The sequence below is a fragment of the Saccoglossus kowalevskii genome, chromosome 13 (assembly GCF_978046115.1).
Source record: "Saccoglossus kowalevskii chromosome 13, keSacKowa6.1, whole genome shotgun sequence".
Lineage (NCBI taxonomy): Eukaryota > Metazoa > Hemichordata > Enteropneusta > Harrimaniidae > Saccoglossus > Saccoglossus kowalevskii.
This window is the reverse complement of record NC_140653.1, coordinates 28,670,103-28,684,746: the sequence shown is the minus strand read 5'-3', so window position 1 is coordinate 28,684,746 and position 14,644 is coordinate 28,670,103. Positions and strand designations below refer to the sequence as shown.

At 36.8% G+C, this 14,644-nt stretch overlaps 1 protein-coding gene across 1 annotated transcript in view; it reads left to right on the top strand.

Moving 5' to 3' along the window:
• Positions 1-14,644, top strand: part of LOC100373456 (glycine receptor subunit alpha-2-like) — an 80,249-nt gene that overhangs the window by 27,943 nt on the left and 37,662 nt on the right. Inside the window, exon 2 of the mRNA XM_002730819.3 lies at positions 12,720-12,916. Coding sequence (XP_002730865.3) covers positions 12,720-12,916 — 197 coding nt within the window. The remainder of the gene's footprint in view (positions 1-12,719; positions 12,917-14,644) is intronic.

Genomic DNA, 14,644 nt, shown 5'->3' with positions numbered 1-14,644 from the left:
TAGGTGGTAGGTGTTGATTTCTACTTGTATGTGCGAAGAAAAATAAATTTAACCATTCAGTCAATAACAGAATTTGTCAAGTTTTTTTCCAGAATATCTCGCAAACGCCGTAACTATTCTATTCAATGTTTGGCCTCAGTTGCTCAAAATTTAAAGGGCTGTCAGCAACATGTAGCCGACAACATCTCTGGTGTTCTTCTTTCTGGGATTAGATTATATCTGTTCAATAAGTATTATTATCTTCAGGGAATTAACATTAGTCAAATCTACAGAGATATACATATTCCTCGAAGCATGACGTTGTGGTTGCCATGGTGATAAATACTAGGTTTAGAACGAGTAAACTTGTGCATGCGTCTGATGGCCATAGCGTGTTATTGTTTACAAATAAGCGTCTACCCCATGGGTTTTTGCGTTTTTAGCGTCACTTGGGACTCAATTCCCGCGCATGCACAGGTGGCGATCCTCCCGCTTTAAACGTCTTCGATTTTCATTTATATCATCACATACAAATGTACACATTTGAAAAAAACAAAACGCCTTAAGCTATAACTTTTCTACAGACGTTTTAGAATAAGAATGTTAAGAAAAGTAAGAGGAAACCGGCAGGAAGTATTATGCTAGAGGAAAAGCTTAGTAAATGAGAAACTCTATTATAGGATTCCACATTTCCTGGATTTCACATCTACTGTGGATCCGCATTAGAGTATTATGTGAAGGGGCACGTAGTGCGCATAAGTACACAGAAATGTCCAGGACGTTATAAGCTTGCGAGGAGCTGAAATTTAGCGGCGCGCAATTTTCATTTAAACATTGTTATCTAATTAGCATATTTCAACACTCATCGCTACGGTAAATCACAGGTAGGTATGCAGGGCAAACGCCCGAAAAGAATAATGCTATGTATTATGGTTTTTATTTGTACGTACTTTCAACAGCCTGTCAATCCAGTCGATGCGTCAGCCATATTCTGATTCCAATTTACTATCGTTCATTCTACACCAATATAATGGGGGTCATACATATTATAAAGGAATCGCCGAGGATTCCTTTGTAATAGTTATTCATCCAATTACTGAATTTTACTGCCAAGCATACTGTCGAATGTTTGAAGTTTTTTATGGTGTACCTTTCTGATCACCTTTCGAATACACACTTCGTAAAGATTAACAGTGTTTAATGAGCGTCCGGAGATCTATTCGAAACAGGATGCGAGCAGACACATTTACCCGAAAGTCGTATCTATTGAATTTGTTTGATTGCTGAAATCACTTCAATGTAAAATACTTGTACACTTAATATTCACTACTCACTTTAATAGACAAGCATCATACCCGACCAGTTGACGTGGATTTTGCGCAGTCGATATTATAACATTATTTGTAATTTAAGATAGCAGCTTCTTTTGTAAACTAAGAGTGGATAAGGGGATTATGTTACACAATCGTCACTACAATTTCCTCTCTTTTCACAAAACGTATGTGAAATTGAACCACGACACGATCAGCGAAGTAGGCAATGGAATGCAACAACGTTTACTTGCAATTGGATCACAATACATGCATTCGATTATCTTTTCAACACCTGCAGCCCTCGAGTCACAGTGACTACAATGCACGCTTGGGTGCTCGAGCTATTACACTTGCCTTTTATGGCGGGGCTGTTAACAACTTTGAGTAAAATAACTAAACTATCAATGTCAAACGCAAATTTGTCTGATTTTACTGTCGACTTTCTATTTTTAAACCAACTTTGTCAGAGAAATGCGCATGCCTTGACATAATTATTGACGTCTAATTTACATAATTCACGTACATTATTCAAAAATGGGTCCCTTGTTATAAATATCCTATACGAAATATCAAGTTACAAGCTACCCCTGCTCAATTTTTCAAACATGAAACGCCACTATGAATCATACTTGTTGCCAAGGTTTTCATAGGGTCCCGTCATCGTGATTCATATTCTAAAATAAACTAACCAGGATGGCACCATTGTGTGAAATAGATGTTAATTATGATTTTTTAAAGTTTTTTGTTTGTTTCAGGGCGAATCAACACCTTTGTGCTATTACTTAAAAAATGGTATGAAATCTGACATTGAATTATGTTTAGAAATTGATATATTTACAACAGATATTTAAATCGTGTGTATAATCAAAAGATATCTTCATTGTAGAATGTTTAACAATAAATTACCACAAACCTGGTTCACGTCCTTAAAAATAACACTTTTTTACAGAATATTCAATATCGATTCTTTAATGGAGATTCACGTTTTGTGTGCTATTTGTAGAGAAACCTCTGACCCACAAAACACTATAGAAAAAGAAGAAAATCGAACATTCACAAAAAACAAACCGTCATACCTTGAAATATATATCACCACTTAGTTTGAAATAAATCACCAGAGACTTGTTAGAAAAAGGAAATAGAAAACTTAGCCCGTGTGATGTAATAAATCATTATTGTACAATCACATATGGTATCCGGTAGCGGATATATTCAGGAAAAGTATCTTTCAATGTAATTTTAGTAGACAGGAATATTAATAATTATCGTCTCGTTACACATTGAAGGTGACAACGTGGAATGAGAGAAGAAAGTAGCTCCGTAAAGTGCGGACTCCTGTCTCGTCACATTAACATTGAGCAAATGATTGACTTATGACCTGTGTGAACCACCGCTGAATGAGAGACTCGATGCAAACTGTCAATACGATTGAGTCTACATAATTATCGCATACAGCCTTAGTGGTCAACCATTCGAAATTATGGGAAGGGGGTGGTAGGAAGATTTAATAAAAGCGAAAAAATTGCACGTTAGACAACGAGAGAAAAACAACTTGCATGCATAGCGTTGCAGGGAATTTTTTAGCATATTCAGGAAATATGAATGTACAGTTAAGACACGGCGAACAAATATATGTGCACTGGGTACACTATTTTAAAGTTGTAAACCACACCACGTATGGGGTTTGAAGACCACACTTGTATTCGTATGGGTTTGTAAACCACTTTTGTATTCATATGGGGTTTGTGGACCATACTTGTATTCATATGGGTTTGTAGACCACACTTGTATTCATATGGGGTTTGTAGACGTACACTTGTATTCAGATGGGGTTTGTGAACCACTTTTGTATTCATACGGGGTTTGTGGACCACACTTGTATTCATATGGGGTTTGTAAACCACTTTTGTATTCATATGGGTTTGTAGACCACACTTGTATTCGTATGGGGTTTGTAAACCACTTTTGTATTCATATAGGGTTTGTAGTCCACACTTGTATTTCTATGGGTTTGTAGACCACACTTGTATTCATATGAAGACTGTAACCCATACTTGAATTCACATGGGATTTGTAAACCCATTTGTATTAATATAAAGGTTGTAAGCCATACTTGCATATATATTGGGTTTGTAAACCACAATTTTATTCACATGACGATTGTAAACCACACTTCTATTTGTATGAAGGTTGTAAACCACAATTGTATTAATATGAAGATGGTAAAACACACTTGTATTCACATGGGGTCTGTAGAGCACACTTGTATTTATACGGGATTTGTAAACCACAATTGTATTCGTATGACGATTGTAAACAACACTTCTATATGTATGAAGGTTTTAGACCACACTTATACTCATATGAAGATAGTAGACCACATATTTGTATTCATATGAAAGCTGTAAAACTACACTCGTGTATTTATATGGTGGTTGTAAACCAAAAAAAACATATACGTGTTTTCCCGATATCCTATCAGAATTTAGATTACTACTGGACATGATGCAGTACTAGTTACACGCGGCATGTTGTTTTATTTGATGGCATTTGGCTTAAGTTTTGTTTAGATTATGGTAGAAGTAACGCCTACATACTTTGGATGCAATCATCAATGGAATATTCGCTTGTATTCAAAGAACAAACACAAACATTTAAAGAATTATGTTTTAATTTTATTTCTAATTTTTTTCTTATTCTTATATGTTATTGAACCATTGGCCACGTATATGCGAAGTAAGTGATCGGCATTGTGAAAAAAAAATACTATGATAGAGTTTTTTGACATCCAAACACTAGTAAGGCCATTCTAATATGTTCATAATTTTCCACATTTTGGCTGTCGTGTACTGAGAGACGTATATTGACGTAAAAGTGTGAATTACGGCTCAACACAAACCCATGCATTTGATTGGGGAATAAGCAAACTAACACAAATCTGCATGGCAGTTTGTAGGAGCTCATCGATTCGGCATAGACTTTCCTTATAACATACTGAACATGTATACCTATATATAGAAACTCATAAGGAAGATTATGGTTATGCGTATTTCGAGTCAAGAGAGTAATTTTCCCATTGCTCATTGATCTTGCATGAAATGCCCACAGTTCTCTTGCAAGGTGTACGAACCGCGTCTCGCACTGATCACTCAATCATAAATCGGAATACATCAAAGTGATCAGACCCAAGTGCACCTTTTCAATAAGCCATGCCCTCTAGCGGCGAAGCGCGTCTGTGCCGTCAATACATGACACGGCGGTCGTTCAGAGCTTCTGTAATCATCCTTCAATAAAGATTAGGTTTTTGAAAAATTTTACTATACTCGAGTTGACGAACGACTACAAAGCCAAAACAAAGTTGTCGATTTCAACGACGTTCCCCCATTTACGTCGTTTTGTCGTCACAAAATCGCTTTGGGCAAGAATTATATGTGTATTCAACGGCTCCGAGTGTAAAACACATCTTTTGGGCAAACAACAAAGCGTGTACAGCCATATTCACTTAACATTGCTATTATTACATGCATATATGTTACACATTGTTTATATTTACCCCGAATGGTGTTCGGTGGAATTATGGATCAGCGGTTTAATGGCATATGGAGCCGTTTCAATGACTGATGTAGAGCCAATTGTGATATTTTACTTATAAAATATTCATCGTAGCTTATCTTTTAGCTGGTTGATCCGCATGTGACGTGGTTAGTGATTATAATCGTGAACGAATGCGTTATCTGGCGGTCCGGATAATCCGGATAATCGTGATGAAATTCAATAATTTAGACAAAGTCCATGTCAGGTTATTGCTTGTGATGTTCCTTTCAACCTTCAACAGAATACTCTGGGAATTTTTATTTTTCAACATTTCCGTCTTGCGAACTAGACCAATTCAAACAGCGAAACACGTCACAAGCGGAGTAATATTGAAAAAAACCCTCTTAATTGAAACACGTGTTTACAGTTTGCAATCAACGCCTGCCACGCGGTACATAATGCAGAATGTAAACCACACACTTGTATTCATATGGATATTGTAAACTTCGCTTGTATTCATATGAATATTGTGAATCATACTTGAACTCGTATGACTATTGTAAACTACACTATATATTCAAGTTGTGAACCTTACTCGCTTCCATGTGGGGTGTGTAAACTACACATTTGTTTTTTTGTGTGGGATTTTTAAATTACATTCGTATTATATGGGATGTGTAAACCACATTTGTATTTATATGGAGATTGTAAACCTTAGTTGTTTTCATGTGGAGATTGGAAACTACACATTTGTTTTTTTGTGTGGGATTTTTAAATTACATTCGTATTATATGGGATGTGTAAACCACATTTGTATTTATATGGAGATTGTAAACCTTAGTTGTTTTCATGTGGAGATTGGAAACTACACATTTGTTTTTTTGAGGGATTTGCAAATTACATTCGTATTCATATGGGATGTGTAAACCACATTTGTATTATATGTATGTTGTAAACCTCACTTGTATTCATATTAAAGTTGTAAACCTTACTTGTTTTCATGTGGGGTTTGTAAATTACACATTTGTTTCAATGTGGGATTTGTAAATTACATTTATATTCATATGGGATGTGTAAACCACACTTGTATTCATATGAATGTTGTAAACCACACATTCGGATTCATATGAAGGCTGTAAACTACACACTCGTGTATCCATATGGAGAATATGGAAATGCATGCATCCATACAATGTTTATGTTTGACATGTTGATGTATAAGTACAAGAAGTACTAAATATCGTTTCCTCGGTTTTGAGAATTATTTGACTCAAAATTAATGTTCAAAGACCCCAATTTCACTGATACAATACAACCTGGCGCGTATCTGCATCGGACGCGGGTTGCGTAATAATTTAATATCGTAGCGTTTGTAGAGTTTTCCCATCTTAAGGTTATAAGACAATGGTCAAATTTACATTATTAACAAATCCCGAAATGTTTGTACACGAATAATGAACATAATATGCATTTGTCTGCGTAACTCAGATTGAATGAACTGTTATATTTATACGTAAATAGTTTAATTGACAGGTGTGCATTGGGCGTATAATTTAGGTTTCAAAAATCAAAATTTTCGGTGCAAGATATTGAAGAAGCCATGTGGATGTTGTCATGTTTAATTCCTTTTGAGTTTTAACATTCCATCTTCATAACAATATTACAGACTTGTTATTTTTAAGTGACATGTGGTGCCTCCAATCAATTGAAAGGATTCGGTTAACCGTTCTTTTCTAATATCGAGAATTAATTAAACACATTCTAAACTAGATTTCTGGGGCTGTGATAAACATTGGAATTAGTCCCAATAACGTACGTAATATCAAGAGTAAAGATGCACGCAATATCGATGTTTGCATTGAGACGAGAACTGTTTATCTGAGCATTCCCCCGAGGGCAACAATATAGCATCAGACATATTGTATACGATAGAAAAAGTCTACATTGGGAAAGAAAGAACACAATAGACGCAGCTGCTTGGTGATAATATATGAATTGGAAGATTATCTCTGACCATATGTACAGATTGATGTGAATCATAGTTTGGTGTATTGTTACTGTATAGTGTTACATAATAGATCGAATGGGCAGCGATTCTGCGCATGCGCGACGAAATGCATAAGCAGGGTAACGCGCGGAAATAGCACTATGGTGTATTGACCTCCTGAACCCGATCTTCCTTTCTTCCATGATGTGTTCGTTTGTTTGTTTGTGATAAATCGCAGCAAGTTTGCATGACTTCAGTCTAAAACCAGGTTATTTGTCGCGGCTGATCGTGTTTTTTTCAGAAAACAATGGGCAAGGCAAATCGTGATCTTTGTTCAATACGAAATATAATTTTAAGAAAAACAGGGAAATAAAAAGGAACCACAATCCCATTTATATAATTTCTTGTAATTGAATTATTGAGACATAGTAAGCATCGCGTATTCATTGTCTGCCAGCTGTAACCATCTTTTCAAGAGTTTTTCTATGGCTGTTGCCATTCTAAAATGATAAATGTAGAAGGTGAACTGGTATGAGCAATAGACAATTAAAAGAATGTAAGTGTGCGTGTTCGTTTGTACGCCCGCATCCATCTAAATGATCTATTAATTCCAATTTTAATGCACATTTGCCACTACCCGATTTCAACAAGGACGTGTAATTAACTAGCTACATTGCTAGTTGAGGTATGTAGCCCGTTTGAAGATATATACATGTGCCCTTCGAGGGCGCTCTTTTGTATAGATGTCGAGCTACTGCCATAAAGCGTGATTGAACACATTATGTAATCAAATGTAGTGTGTGTTATTTCTGCATACTTCCTACTGGATAGATTTAATTACTTTCTGTCGTGCTGTCAACTGAAAATTGTTCTGATGTGTTCTACGTAGGTTGCTTGTGGTATTCTTTGTTAGTTTTTCAATATATGAATAATGAGAAAAACACACAGTGGCTTTCGAGTGAATCTGTATGACGACATCCATTCAGTCGGAAGCTGTTTCATTGGACCGTTGTATAATACAATTTCTGTCCATGTTTCATAAATACTATGTTACATTCCATTGAATTCATGAAAGTCCTTGGAAATTAATGATACTATATGCATATATTGATTATTGCCGTGCAAGACTATAGACGAAAAAATAAAACCAAGGACATTTTCTTTAGATAAACGTGATGGATATTCATTTACGTGTATTACACTCAGGCTAGTACATGGGTGTTGAAACGTGTACCTCTTGTGTTGTACATTGCATTGTGTGTACAGCTGTGATTTTGAAAACGTATATGTAGAAAGAAGCCTAGAGTATAAGATATATCTTTCATAAGACGAATGGAGTGTATAGTGTAGTATCATATAATAAAAAGGAAAGTTTCAGACACAATCAAATGAGACAAGTGACTGGCACGAACGAGAAACGAACTTTCATCAACGTATATTATAAACTATTCACCTTTTCTTCAGAAAACAGACAAACACTTAACGGTGATGTGCTTCTTCACATCGACGCCCGGTATAGGAGAGGCGTCAGGTGTTCTGCGTGTTTCCACGTCCTGGAACTCAACATATCCATTAAGCCCACACTATGTAGATGTTCTTCGACCTTGTCTTGAGTGCACACTGAAACAACTGATTACATACACTTCACGCACTGGCGATATGACTCAGGTCTGAATCTTGAACATCCAAGATCACAGTACACTGTCAGTAAAGAAAGTGAGAATGCGAATCCGTTAAAATATGTAAACAGACATTATTATCAAACTGATACTTGTCCGAGCTTGTGAGTACAATTTGCAATTTTTAAATTTTGGACAAATAAGCCACATAACACACATTTCCTTTCCGTAGATGGATTGGACGAATATCGTTAAAATACAATTCTACATTTGCTGTGAAGTCATTGAAAAATCGAACGGACGAGTTCAGGTCAATATCATCTAAGTAACCGTCACGTAGCGCTTCGCGGAAACTTATATAAACAATGTATTCTACGTTACGAAATGAGCAGGGAAGCTCATGATGTGCATGTAGAAAGGATGAAAATTTGTTCCTGCAGCAATCGAATACATGAACCACTCAACATGCATTTCCCGCGTCGAGCACTCTATTCTAGACCAGATAAGGGCTACTTAATGTGTACAATAGTTGAAGTGGAAATGTACACAAACTGACAGAATAGACATGTGATCGATAGAAAAAGTCTGACAGCGAAGGCTGACCTTCAGGGTAATATTATTTTTTCGAAAAGATGGTGCTATTTGGCTACCATTTAATACAGAGTCTGTTTTGTATATATGTATATCCGTTATAATTTTGTTTCTTTTTTAAAATCACATCTATCAAAGTCAAGGTCACATATTCATCATACAAATGCAACAACCACAATATTGGTTGCATACATAGACGGCGGGCAATAAATTTACCATATTATACCAAATAAGGAATAACTAATTTAGTATTTATACTAAGAAAATATGGAATGTTTTAAATAAAGTCGCATATTTGAGAAAAGGTTTGGCGAAAGAAATTTCCCTTTGAAGAGAAAACATTCACCGGAAATGTCAACAGTGAACGAATTCAATAATAAGCGATAAAATCATCAATTACCTATAATGTCGATTACCTATAATGTACCATAAGATAATGTGGGAAGATACCAGTGTACAACAAGAGTCGTGAACATGAGTCGCACGTTAAAAATAAACGTTTGCCAGTAACGATCAAACAGAGATACGAGCAAAGATTTGTCTATGCCGTGGAGGACATCAATGCATTAGTTCTGTGAGTCATGGAATCTCCACAAGTTATTCCGTACTACTGATCATGCATTTCCTCGGGCAGTCGTCGTCAAATTAACCGCTCGCTAGAGGATAGATTTGTTACTTTTGTGAGTAGCATATACCTCCTCCAAGTACTAAATACCTGAATGAATAATTTGACAGTGAATGACAGTGGCTTGAACTACTTGACATAAGTTGAAACTTTATATCTTCTTATAGTAGAATACACCCCTCCTCTCCTTATCACGCCCGCATTAGGTTTGTCATTCTAATTCCAGATAACATAAAACGCTGGAGTGCATACGTACAGATTTGTAGCAAAAAGTAAAATTTTTATAACTGTTAAGTTAGCACATATCAAAAATGCGTTAACTTATGTGTCGGTGACGATTCAACATGTATTATGTGATCGTTTTTTTTTCTTTCGTCAATAGAGAAATCATTCAAGCGTCACGTGTTTTATTAGAATTTGAGTATTTTGATAATCTCAATATGTGGAGAAATCGACATTGTCGATATTTTAAAATGTTACGTCAGTTATTCTACATAATGCCGCGAGTCTTTTGATCAGAGAAGGCTGTGATTTCTTGACGGTATACGGCTGAATTGTCGCGAAGGCCGTCGTAATAGCATTTCATTTACAGCGGCGTCTAGACACGACGTTTCTTAATCATATACACTTAAGCGCACGTTTTTACATTGACTGCAAAACAAGAGGCATCCGGCCACACCCTGTCAAACTACGAATCAACGAGCCATCGTCAATTCACAGTTGATACATAAACAATATTCCGTGTACCCGTGAATGGCATCTAGCCATTCAAGCATGAGTCCGGAGATAAACACGGATAATTCGTACACAAAGAAAAAAATTGGTTTCGTAGATGCAAACTGTGTTCACATTCATTCGCCCGAGGTTAGTGAAACATACTTGTTTATTTCAGGGCCGGTACATGACATATCACTTAAAAGGCTTCAGTAATTTACTCTGCGTAAACCGACAACAGACACGCGATTCCTTCAACCGTATACTCCTGGGAGACTTACGACCTCTAATCGAGGTGCTGTTCAATATAGATAACACTTTGCCTTTTGTTTACACGTCGCAAAATTAAGTCATGCGTTCGATGAATGTATATTCTGGTTTCATACTTCAGGGAGTTAAGTGTTGATTATTCTAGCGATTCGTGACTACTGGATTTGTTCCTATGCAACGACATCGAGCGAGAGTATTTGTTTCGTGTTCATTTTTAATTCGATGACAAAAATAAAAATACGCGTACTGGATCGTCGGTGATTGTAAGATAAAACGTAAAGTAGAAACGTATGGTTGAATCTATATGAAAAGTAATTTCACAAATCTGTACAAACATAATGATGTACTAGTGAATTGTTCCAGGTATTAACAACCTGGCCCCTTAACCTCATCGTGGTTAAATTTATTATTTATACGAGTAGGACAATTCTCATAGAGTAAAAACCACCCTGTGAACACTTAAATTTACTGCAGTTTTTTTAAGTATGTAATAAGTAAAAAAGCACCAGATGTTTAGAACATGGTTTCATCCCATGTCCACTTCATTAACCGTGGATATTGCGACATTGTCGTAAATTTCAATTACTGTCAAGGCAATACATTAAGCTAATAAATATTCACGCAATGTGCACAGTAATTTTACTAATCACCATTAATTATAACCCGGACTACTTTGTTTTAGCGTCGTGCTAAATGCAATTGCGATTTGACATAGTAATTTCAGTGGGGATTTCAGCTACGTTGATGTGTGCGTTGATGTCCATAGTCAGGCGACTCTGTGCCACGCATTCGTATGGTCGTTAGAGATAAGGGGCACGCATATATTACTTGACTGATATGTGTGTGACCAAATAAGAAAACACATTATGATGTCAAATGATGTATATATTTATAATAACTACATGCAAACGAAACAATTTCTTAGATGTCCTTGTGCTGTTTAAATATGCATAGCTTGTACCCTACGTCTTCGTATTCATTTGATACCACACAAAAGTGGTTTGATCCAGTATCATGTGGTTGAAAAAAATAATAGAAAAAGAAAAAACAAAAAAACACAAAAAACGCCCTTTTCCACATTTAAAGACTACACAGTATCATTCTCAAATGTCACCAAAACCAGAAGTCCGTAAACTTTTTTCTTATCCCTGATGAGTGTTTGCACCCAGTGTCAATAGGAAAGGAGTAAACATATGTTTGTTTTCATTATGCCAAATTGTAAAATATTGGATTGATGACCCGGATGATGCTAAAATAAAAATTCATTTGACATGGCGTGGCGATATAAATTAAACTGATAACTATCGCTTTTTATTAGACATTAATGTTATCGCTTTATAGGGTTTGGTACTTATGAAAATTACAACAACTCATACAAAGAAACAAAAATTCCAATACTCTGTTGGGCGTATTGCTGTATATGCCGTAAATTAAAACATTTATTGAATTGCAGGACAGCGGCTGAATGCCGATAAATGGGACGGTGTTTGCTTAATTGCCAGAATTTACTGGTCTCTCGATATATTCATTGCGTCGTATAACTGTGTTGTTGAACATACGTGGTTATGTCGGAAAACGTGATCTTTACTGAAATAAATAGTTAATATGTGCTAACTGTACGACGACAAACAATGGTGCGTGAACCAGAGACTGTCCCCATACAATTCCAGCACCATTAACAGACTAAACAGAAACGTGCCTTGTTTAATTAAAAAAATGTAACTAGTGTAGAATGATTAATTGAAGATTCATTAAATGTACTACTTCCAACTAGGTCGGTGGAACAAAGAACAAAGGTGTTTCGCGTCATGTTAAAAAACGCCATCATAGACTGGTTGGGACTGCGCATGTCACAACATTGCGTGGGAAGAGTTATGTATTGCGTTGACTTCGCATTCTCCACATTTGCACCGTGCATCGCAGAGCACACAGTCCGTTTTAACGCGACGGACAGATATATGAGATAGACTTCATTACTGTTACCGAGCTTGCCTGTGTAGTATGTATGCCAACATGGCATCCTTTAGCGTGACACAGTCGTGTTCTGTTTTACTGACGGCAAGCATTATCTTGATTTTCTTCAGCAGCCAGGCGGGCGGCAACGATTCACACTACCTGGGCGATAATGCGAAAGAGACAACACCGTCTTCCAAGTTAGCCGAAATGTACGTAGGAGACGACGGGGAACCTGGAACCACGCCGAAGAGAAATATAACATGGACTTCTCAGTTTGTGGATAGGCTACTTACGGGTTACGATAAACGCATGCGACCAAACTTTGAAGGTAAGCTTGACACACTGACATTGTTTAAATCTCGTGGATACACTAGATTTGTATACGCCTGTAATAAATCTACTGTTTTCATGAATATACTCACTTTATTTAAACAAATTTTAATTTTGAGAGATACAAAATTAATATTCTACAAGACCGCGTCGTACACAAAGAAAGCGTGGCAGGTGTTTGTTTCGGCTCCATGGTGATTACATTTAAAACCATGCACGCAACCTTCACTACCCACTCGAAATAATCATGTGAAAGGAACTAGGGAAGTTATATGGTATTTGTTTTTATCAGCGTGTGCGAGCTTGTAGAAGATAGCGGACGTTAATGGATGTGTATATATAATTGACATAACGTGTTACATACGCCTTTCTGCCCTATTCGAGATTATCACCAATATAGTAAAACGTGATGATATTTTCTGAAGAAACAAATGTTTTAGTGAGAATTTTATTCGATCGGCTGCTTTTATTCTTTCTTGTTTATTCGTGAATGTCCTCTTCGATGAGTTTAAGACCTTTCCTGAGATAAATATACACGAGATGCGAGGTGTAAAACTGGCGTCGTTCAAACATTGGTTGTTGACACCGTCAACGCGATAAGCCGTTATTACTTGAGCTTAGTGTGCAGAGTAATGGTGACAGTTGACGATATGCGACAATCGGACACAGTGTATCCCTTAGGAATCAATCTTGCGAAGCGGCCCTTGTTCGCATCTAGAATACCTAAGCCTAGCCCAGTGTCACATATTCGGTTTATGTTTCCATCACTATTTTAGTCAAGTTTCTAAAAACTTTGTCCTATACAAATTGGTCAACTCATCCTTGATCGATATACCGTGATTGCTATTTAAGAAACTGTAAAGGGAATACAAACATTTTTTATTAAATCAGTACCGCTAACAATTACCACGTTGTCACGTGATACGCATTGCATCATGGGACTCTTGCCCAATTTCAGTATTTAAACATTCGGCATCCGTGGCTGATGAAACGTTAACAGGAGAATCATAGCTCATTATTGCCCACGTAATTAGCTGCAAATCGAATTGCGCATCCCTTTCATAGAGAAATTTACATAATAGCGCACGAGTTTTCGTTTTGACCCGTCGCCCCTGGGGTCACATGGCAGCGCATGAAACGTTTGAAGGAATTTCACACCATCAGTATTGTTTTCACGACGACAGCGATAACGTCAGACCATTTACATAACTAGCACGACTCGAAGCGTGACAACGCCGAGGAAACGCTTGGGATATCGTGCATGCGATATTGATCACACGTACGGGTGCATCGCGTCGCGTCAATAGACGTTTATGTGACGATGCATAGTTTGCAACGTTCTATACCACTCTATTGAAGTTATATCGAAAATAAATTTTCTACTAAATCCCTCCCGGTGCGCCAGCAATTCCGATATATCTTACGGTCTGTCTGGTTGTACGAAGTAGTTCAGAAACACAATTCCCAATATATCAAATATGGCATTTTGCGATACGACCCAGTGAAGCGTACAAGTAATAGTCGTGACCTGTGGTGTGTGCTCAGCATGTTTAAGACGTGTAGTTCTTTACCATTTTATTGATAATGAGCAAAGTTGTAGACCTGTGATACCAGCGACATTGTAATATGAGGTGTAACTTTTTTAAAACTAACCACAGACACTCGCTTGAGTAGGTTATTGACGCATCGCTGTAATTGACGCCCTAAACGCTTTGGGGGATAGAAC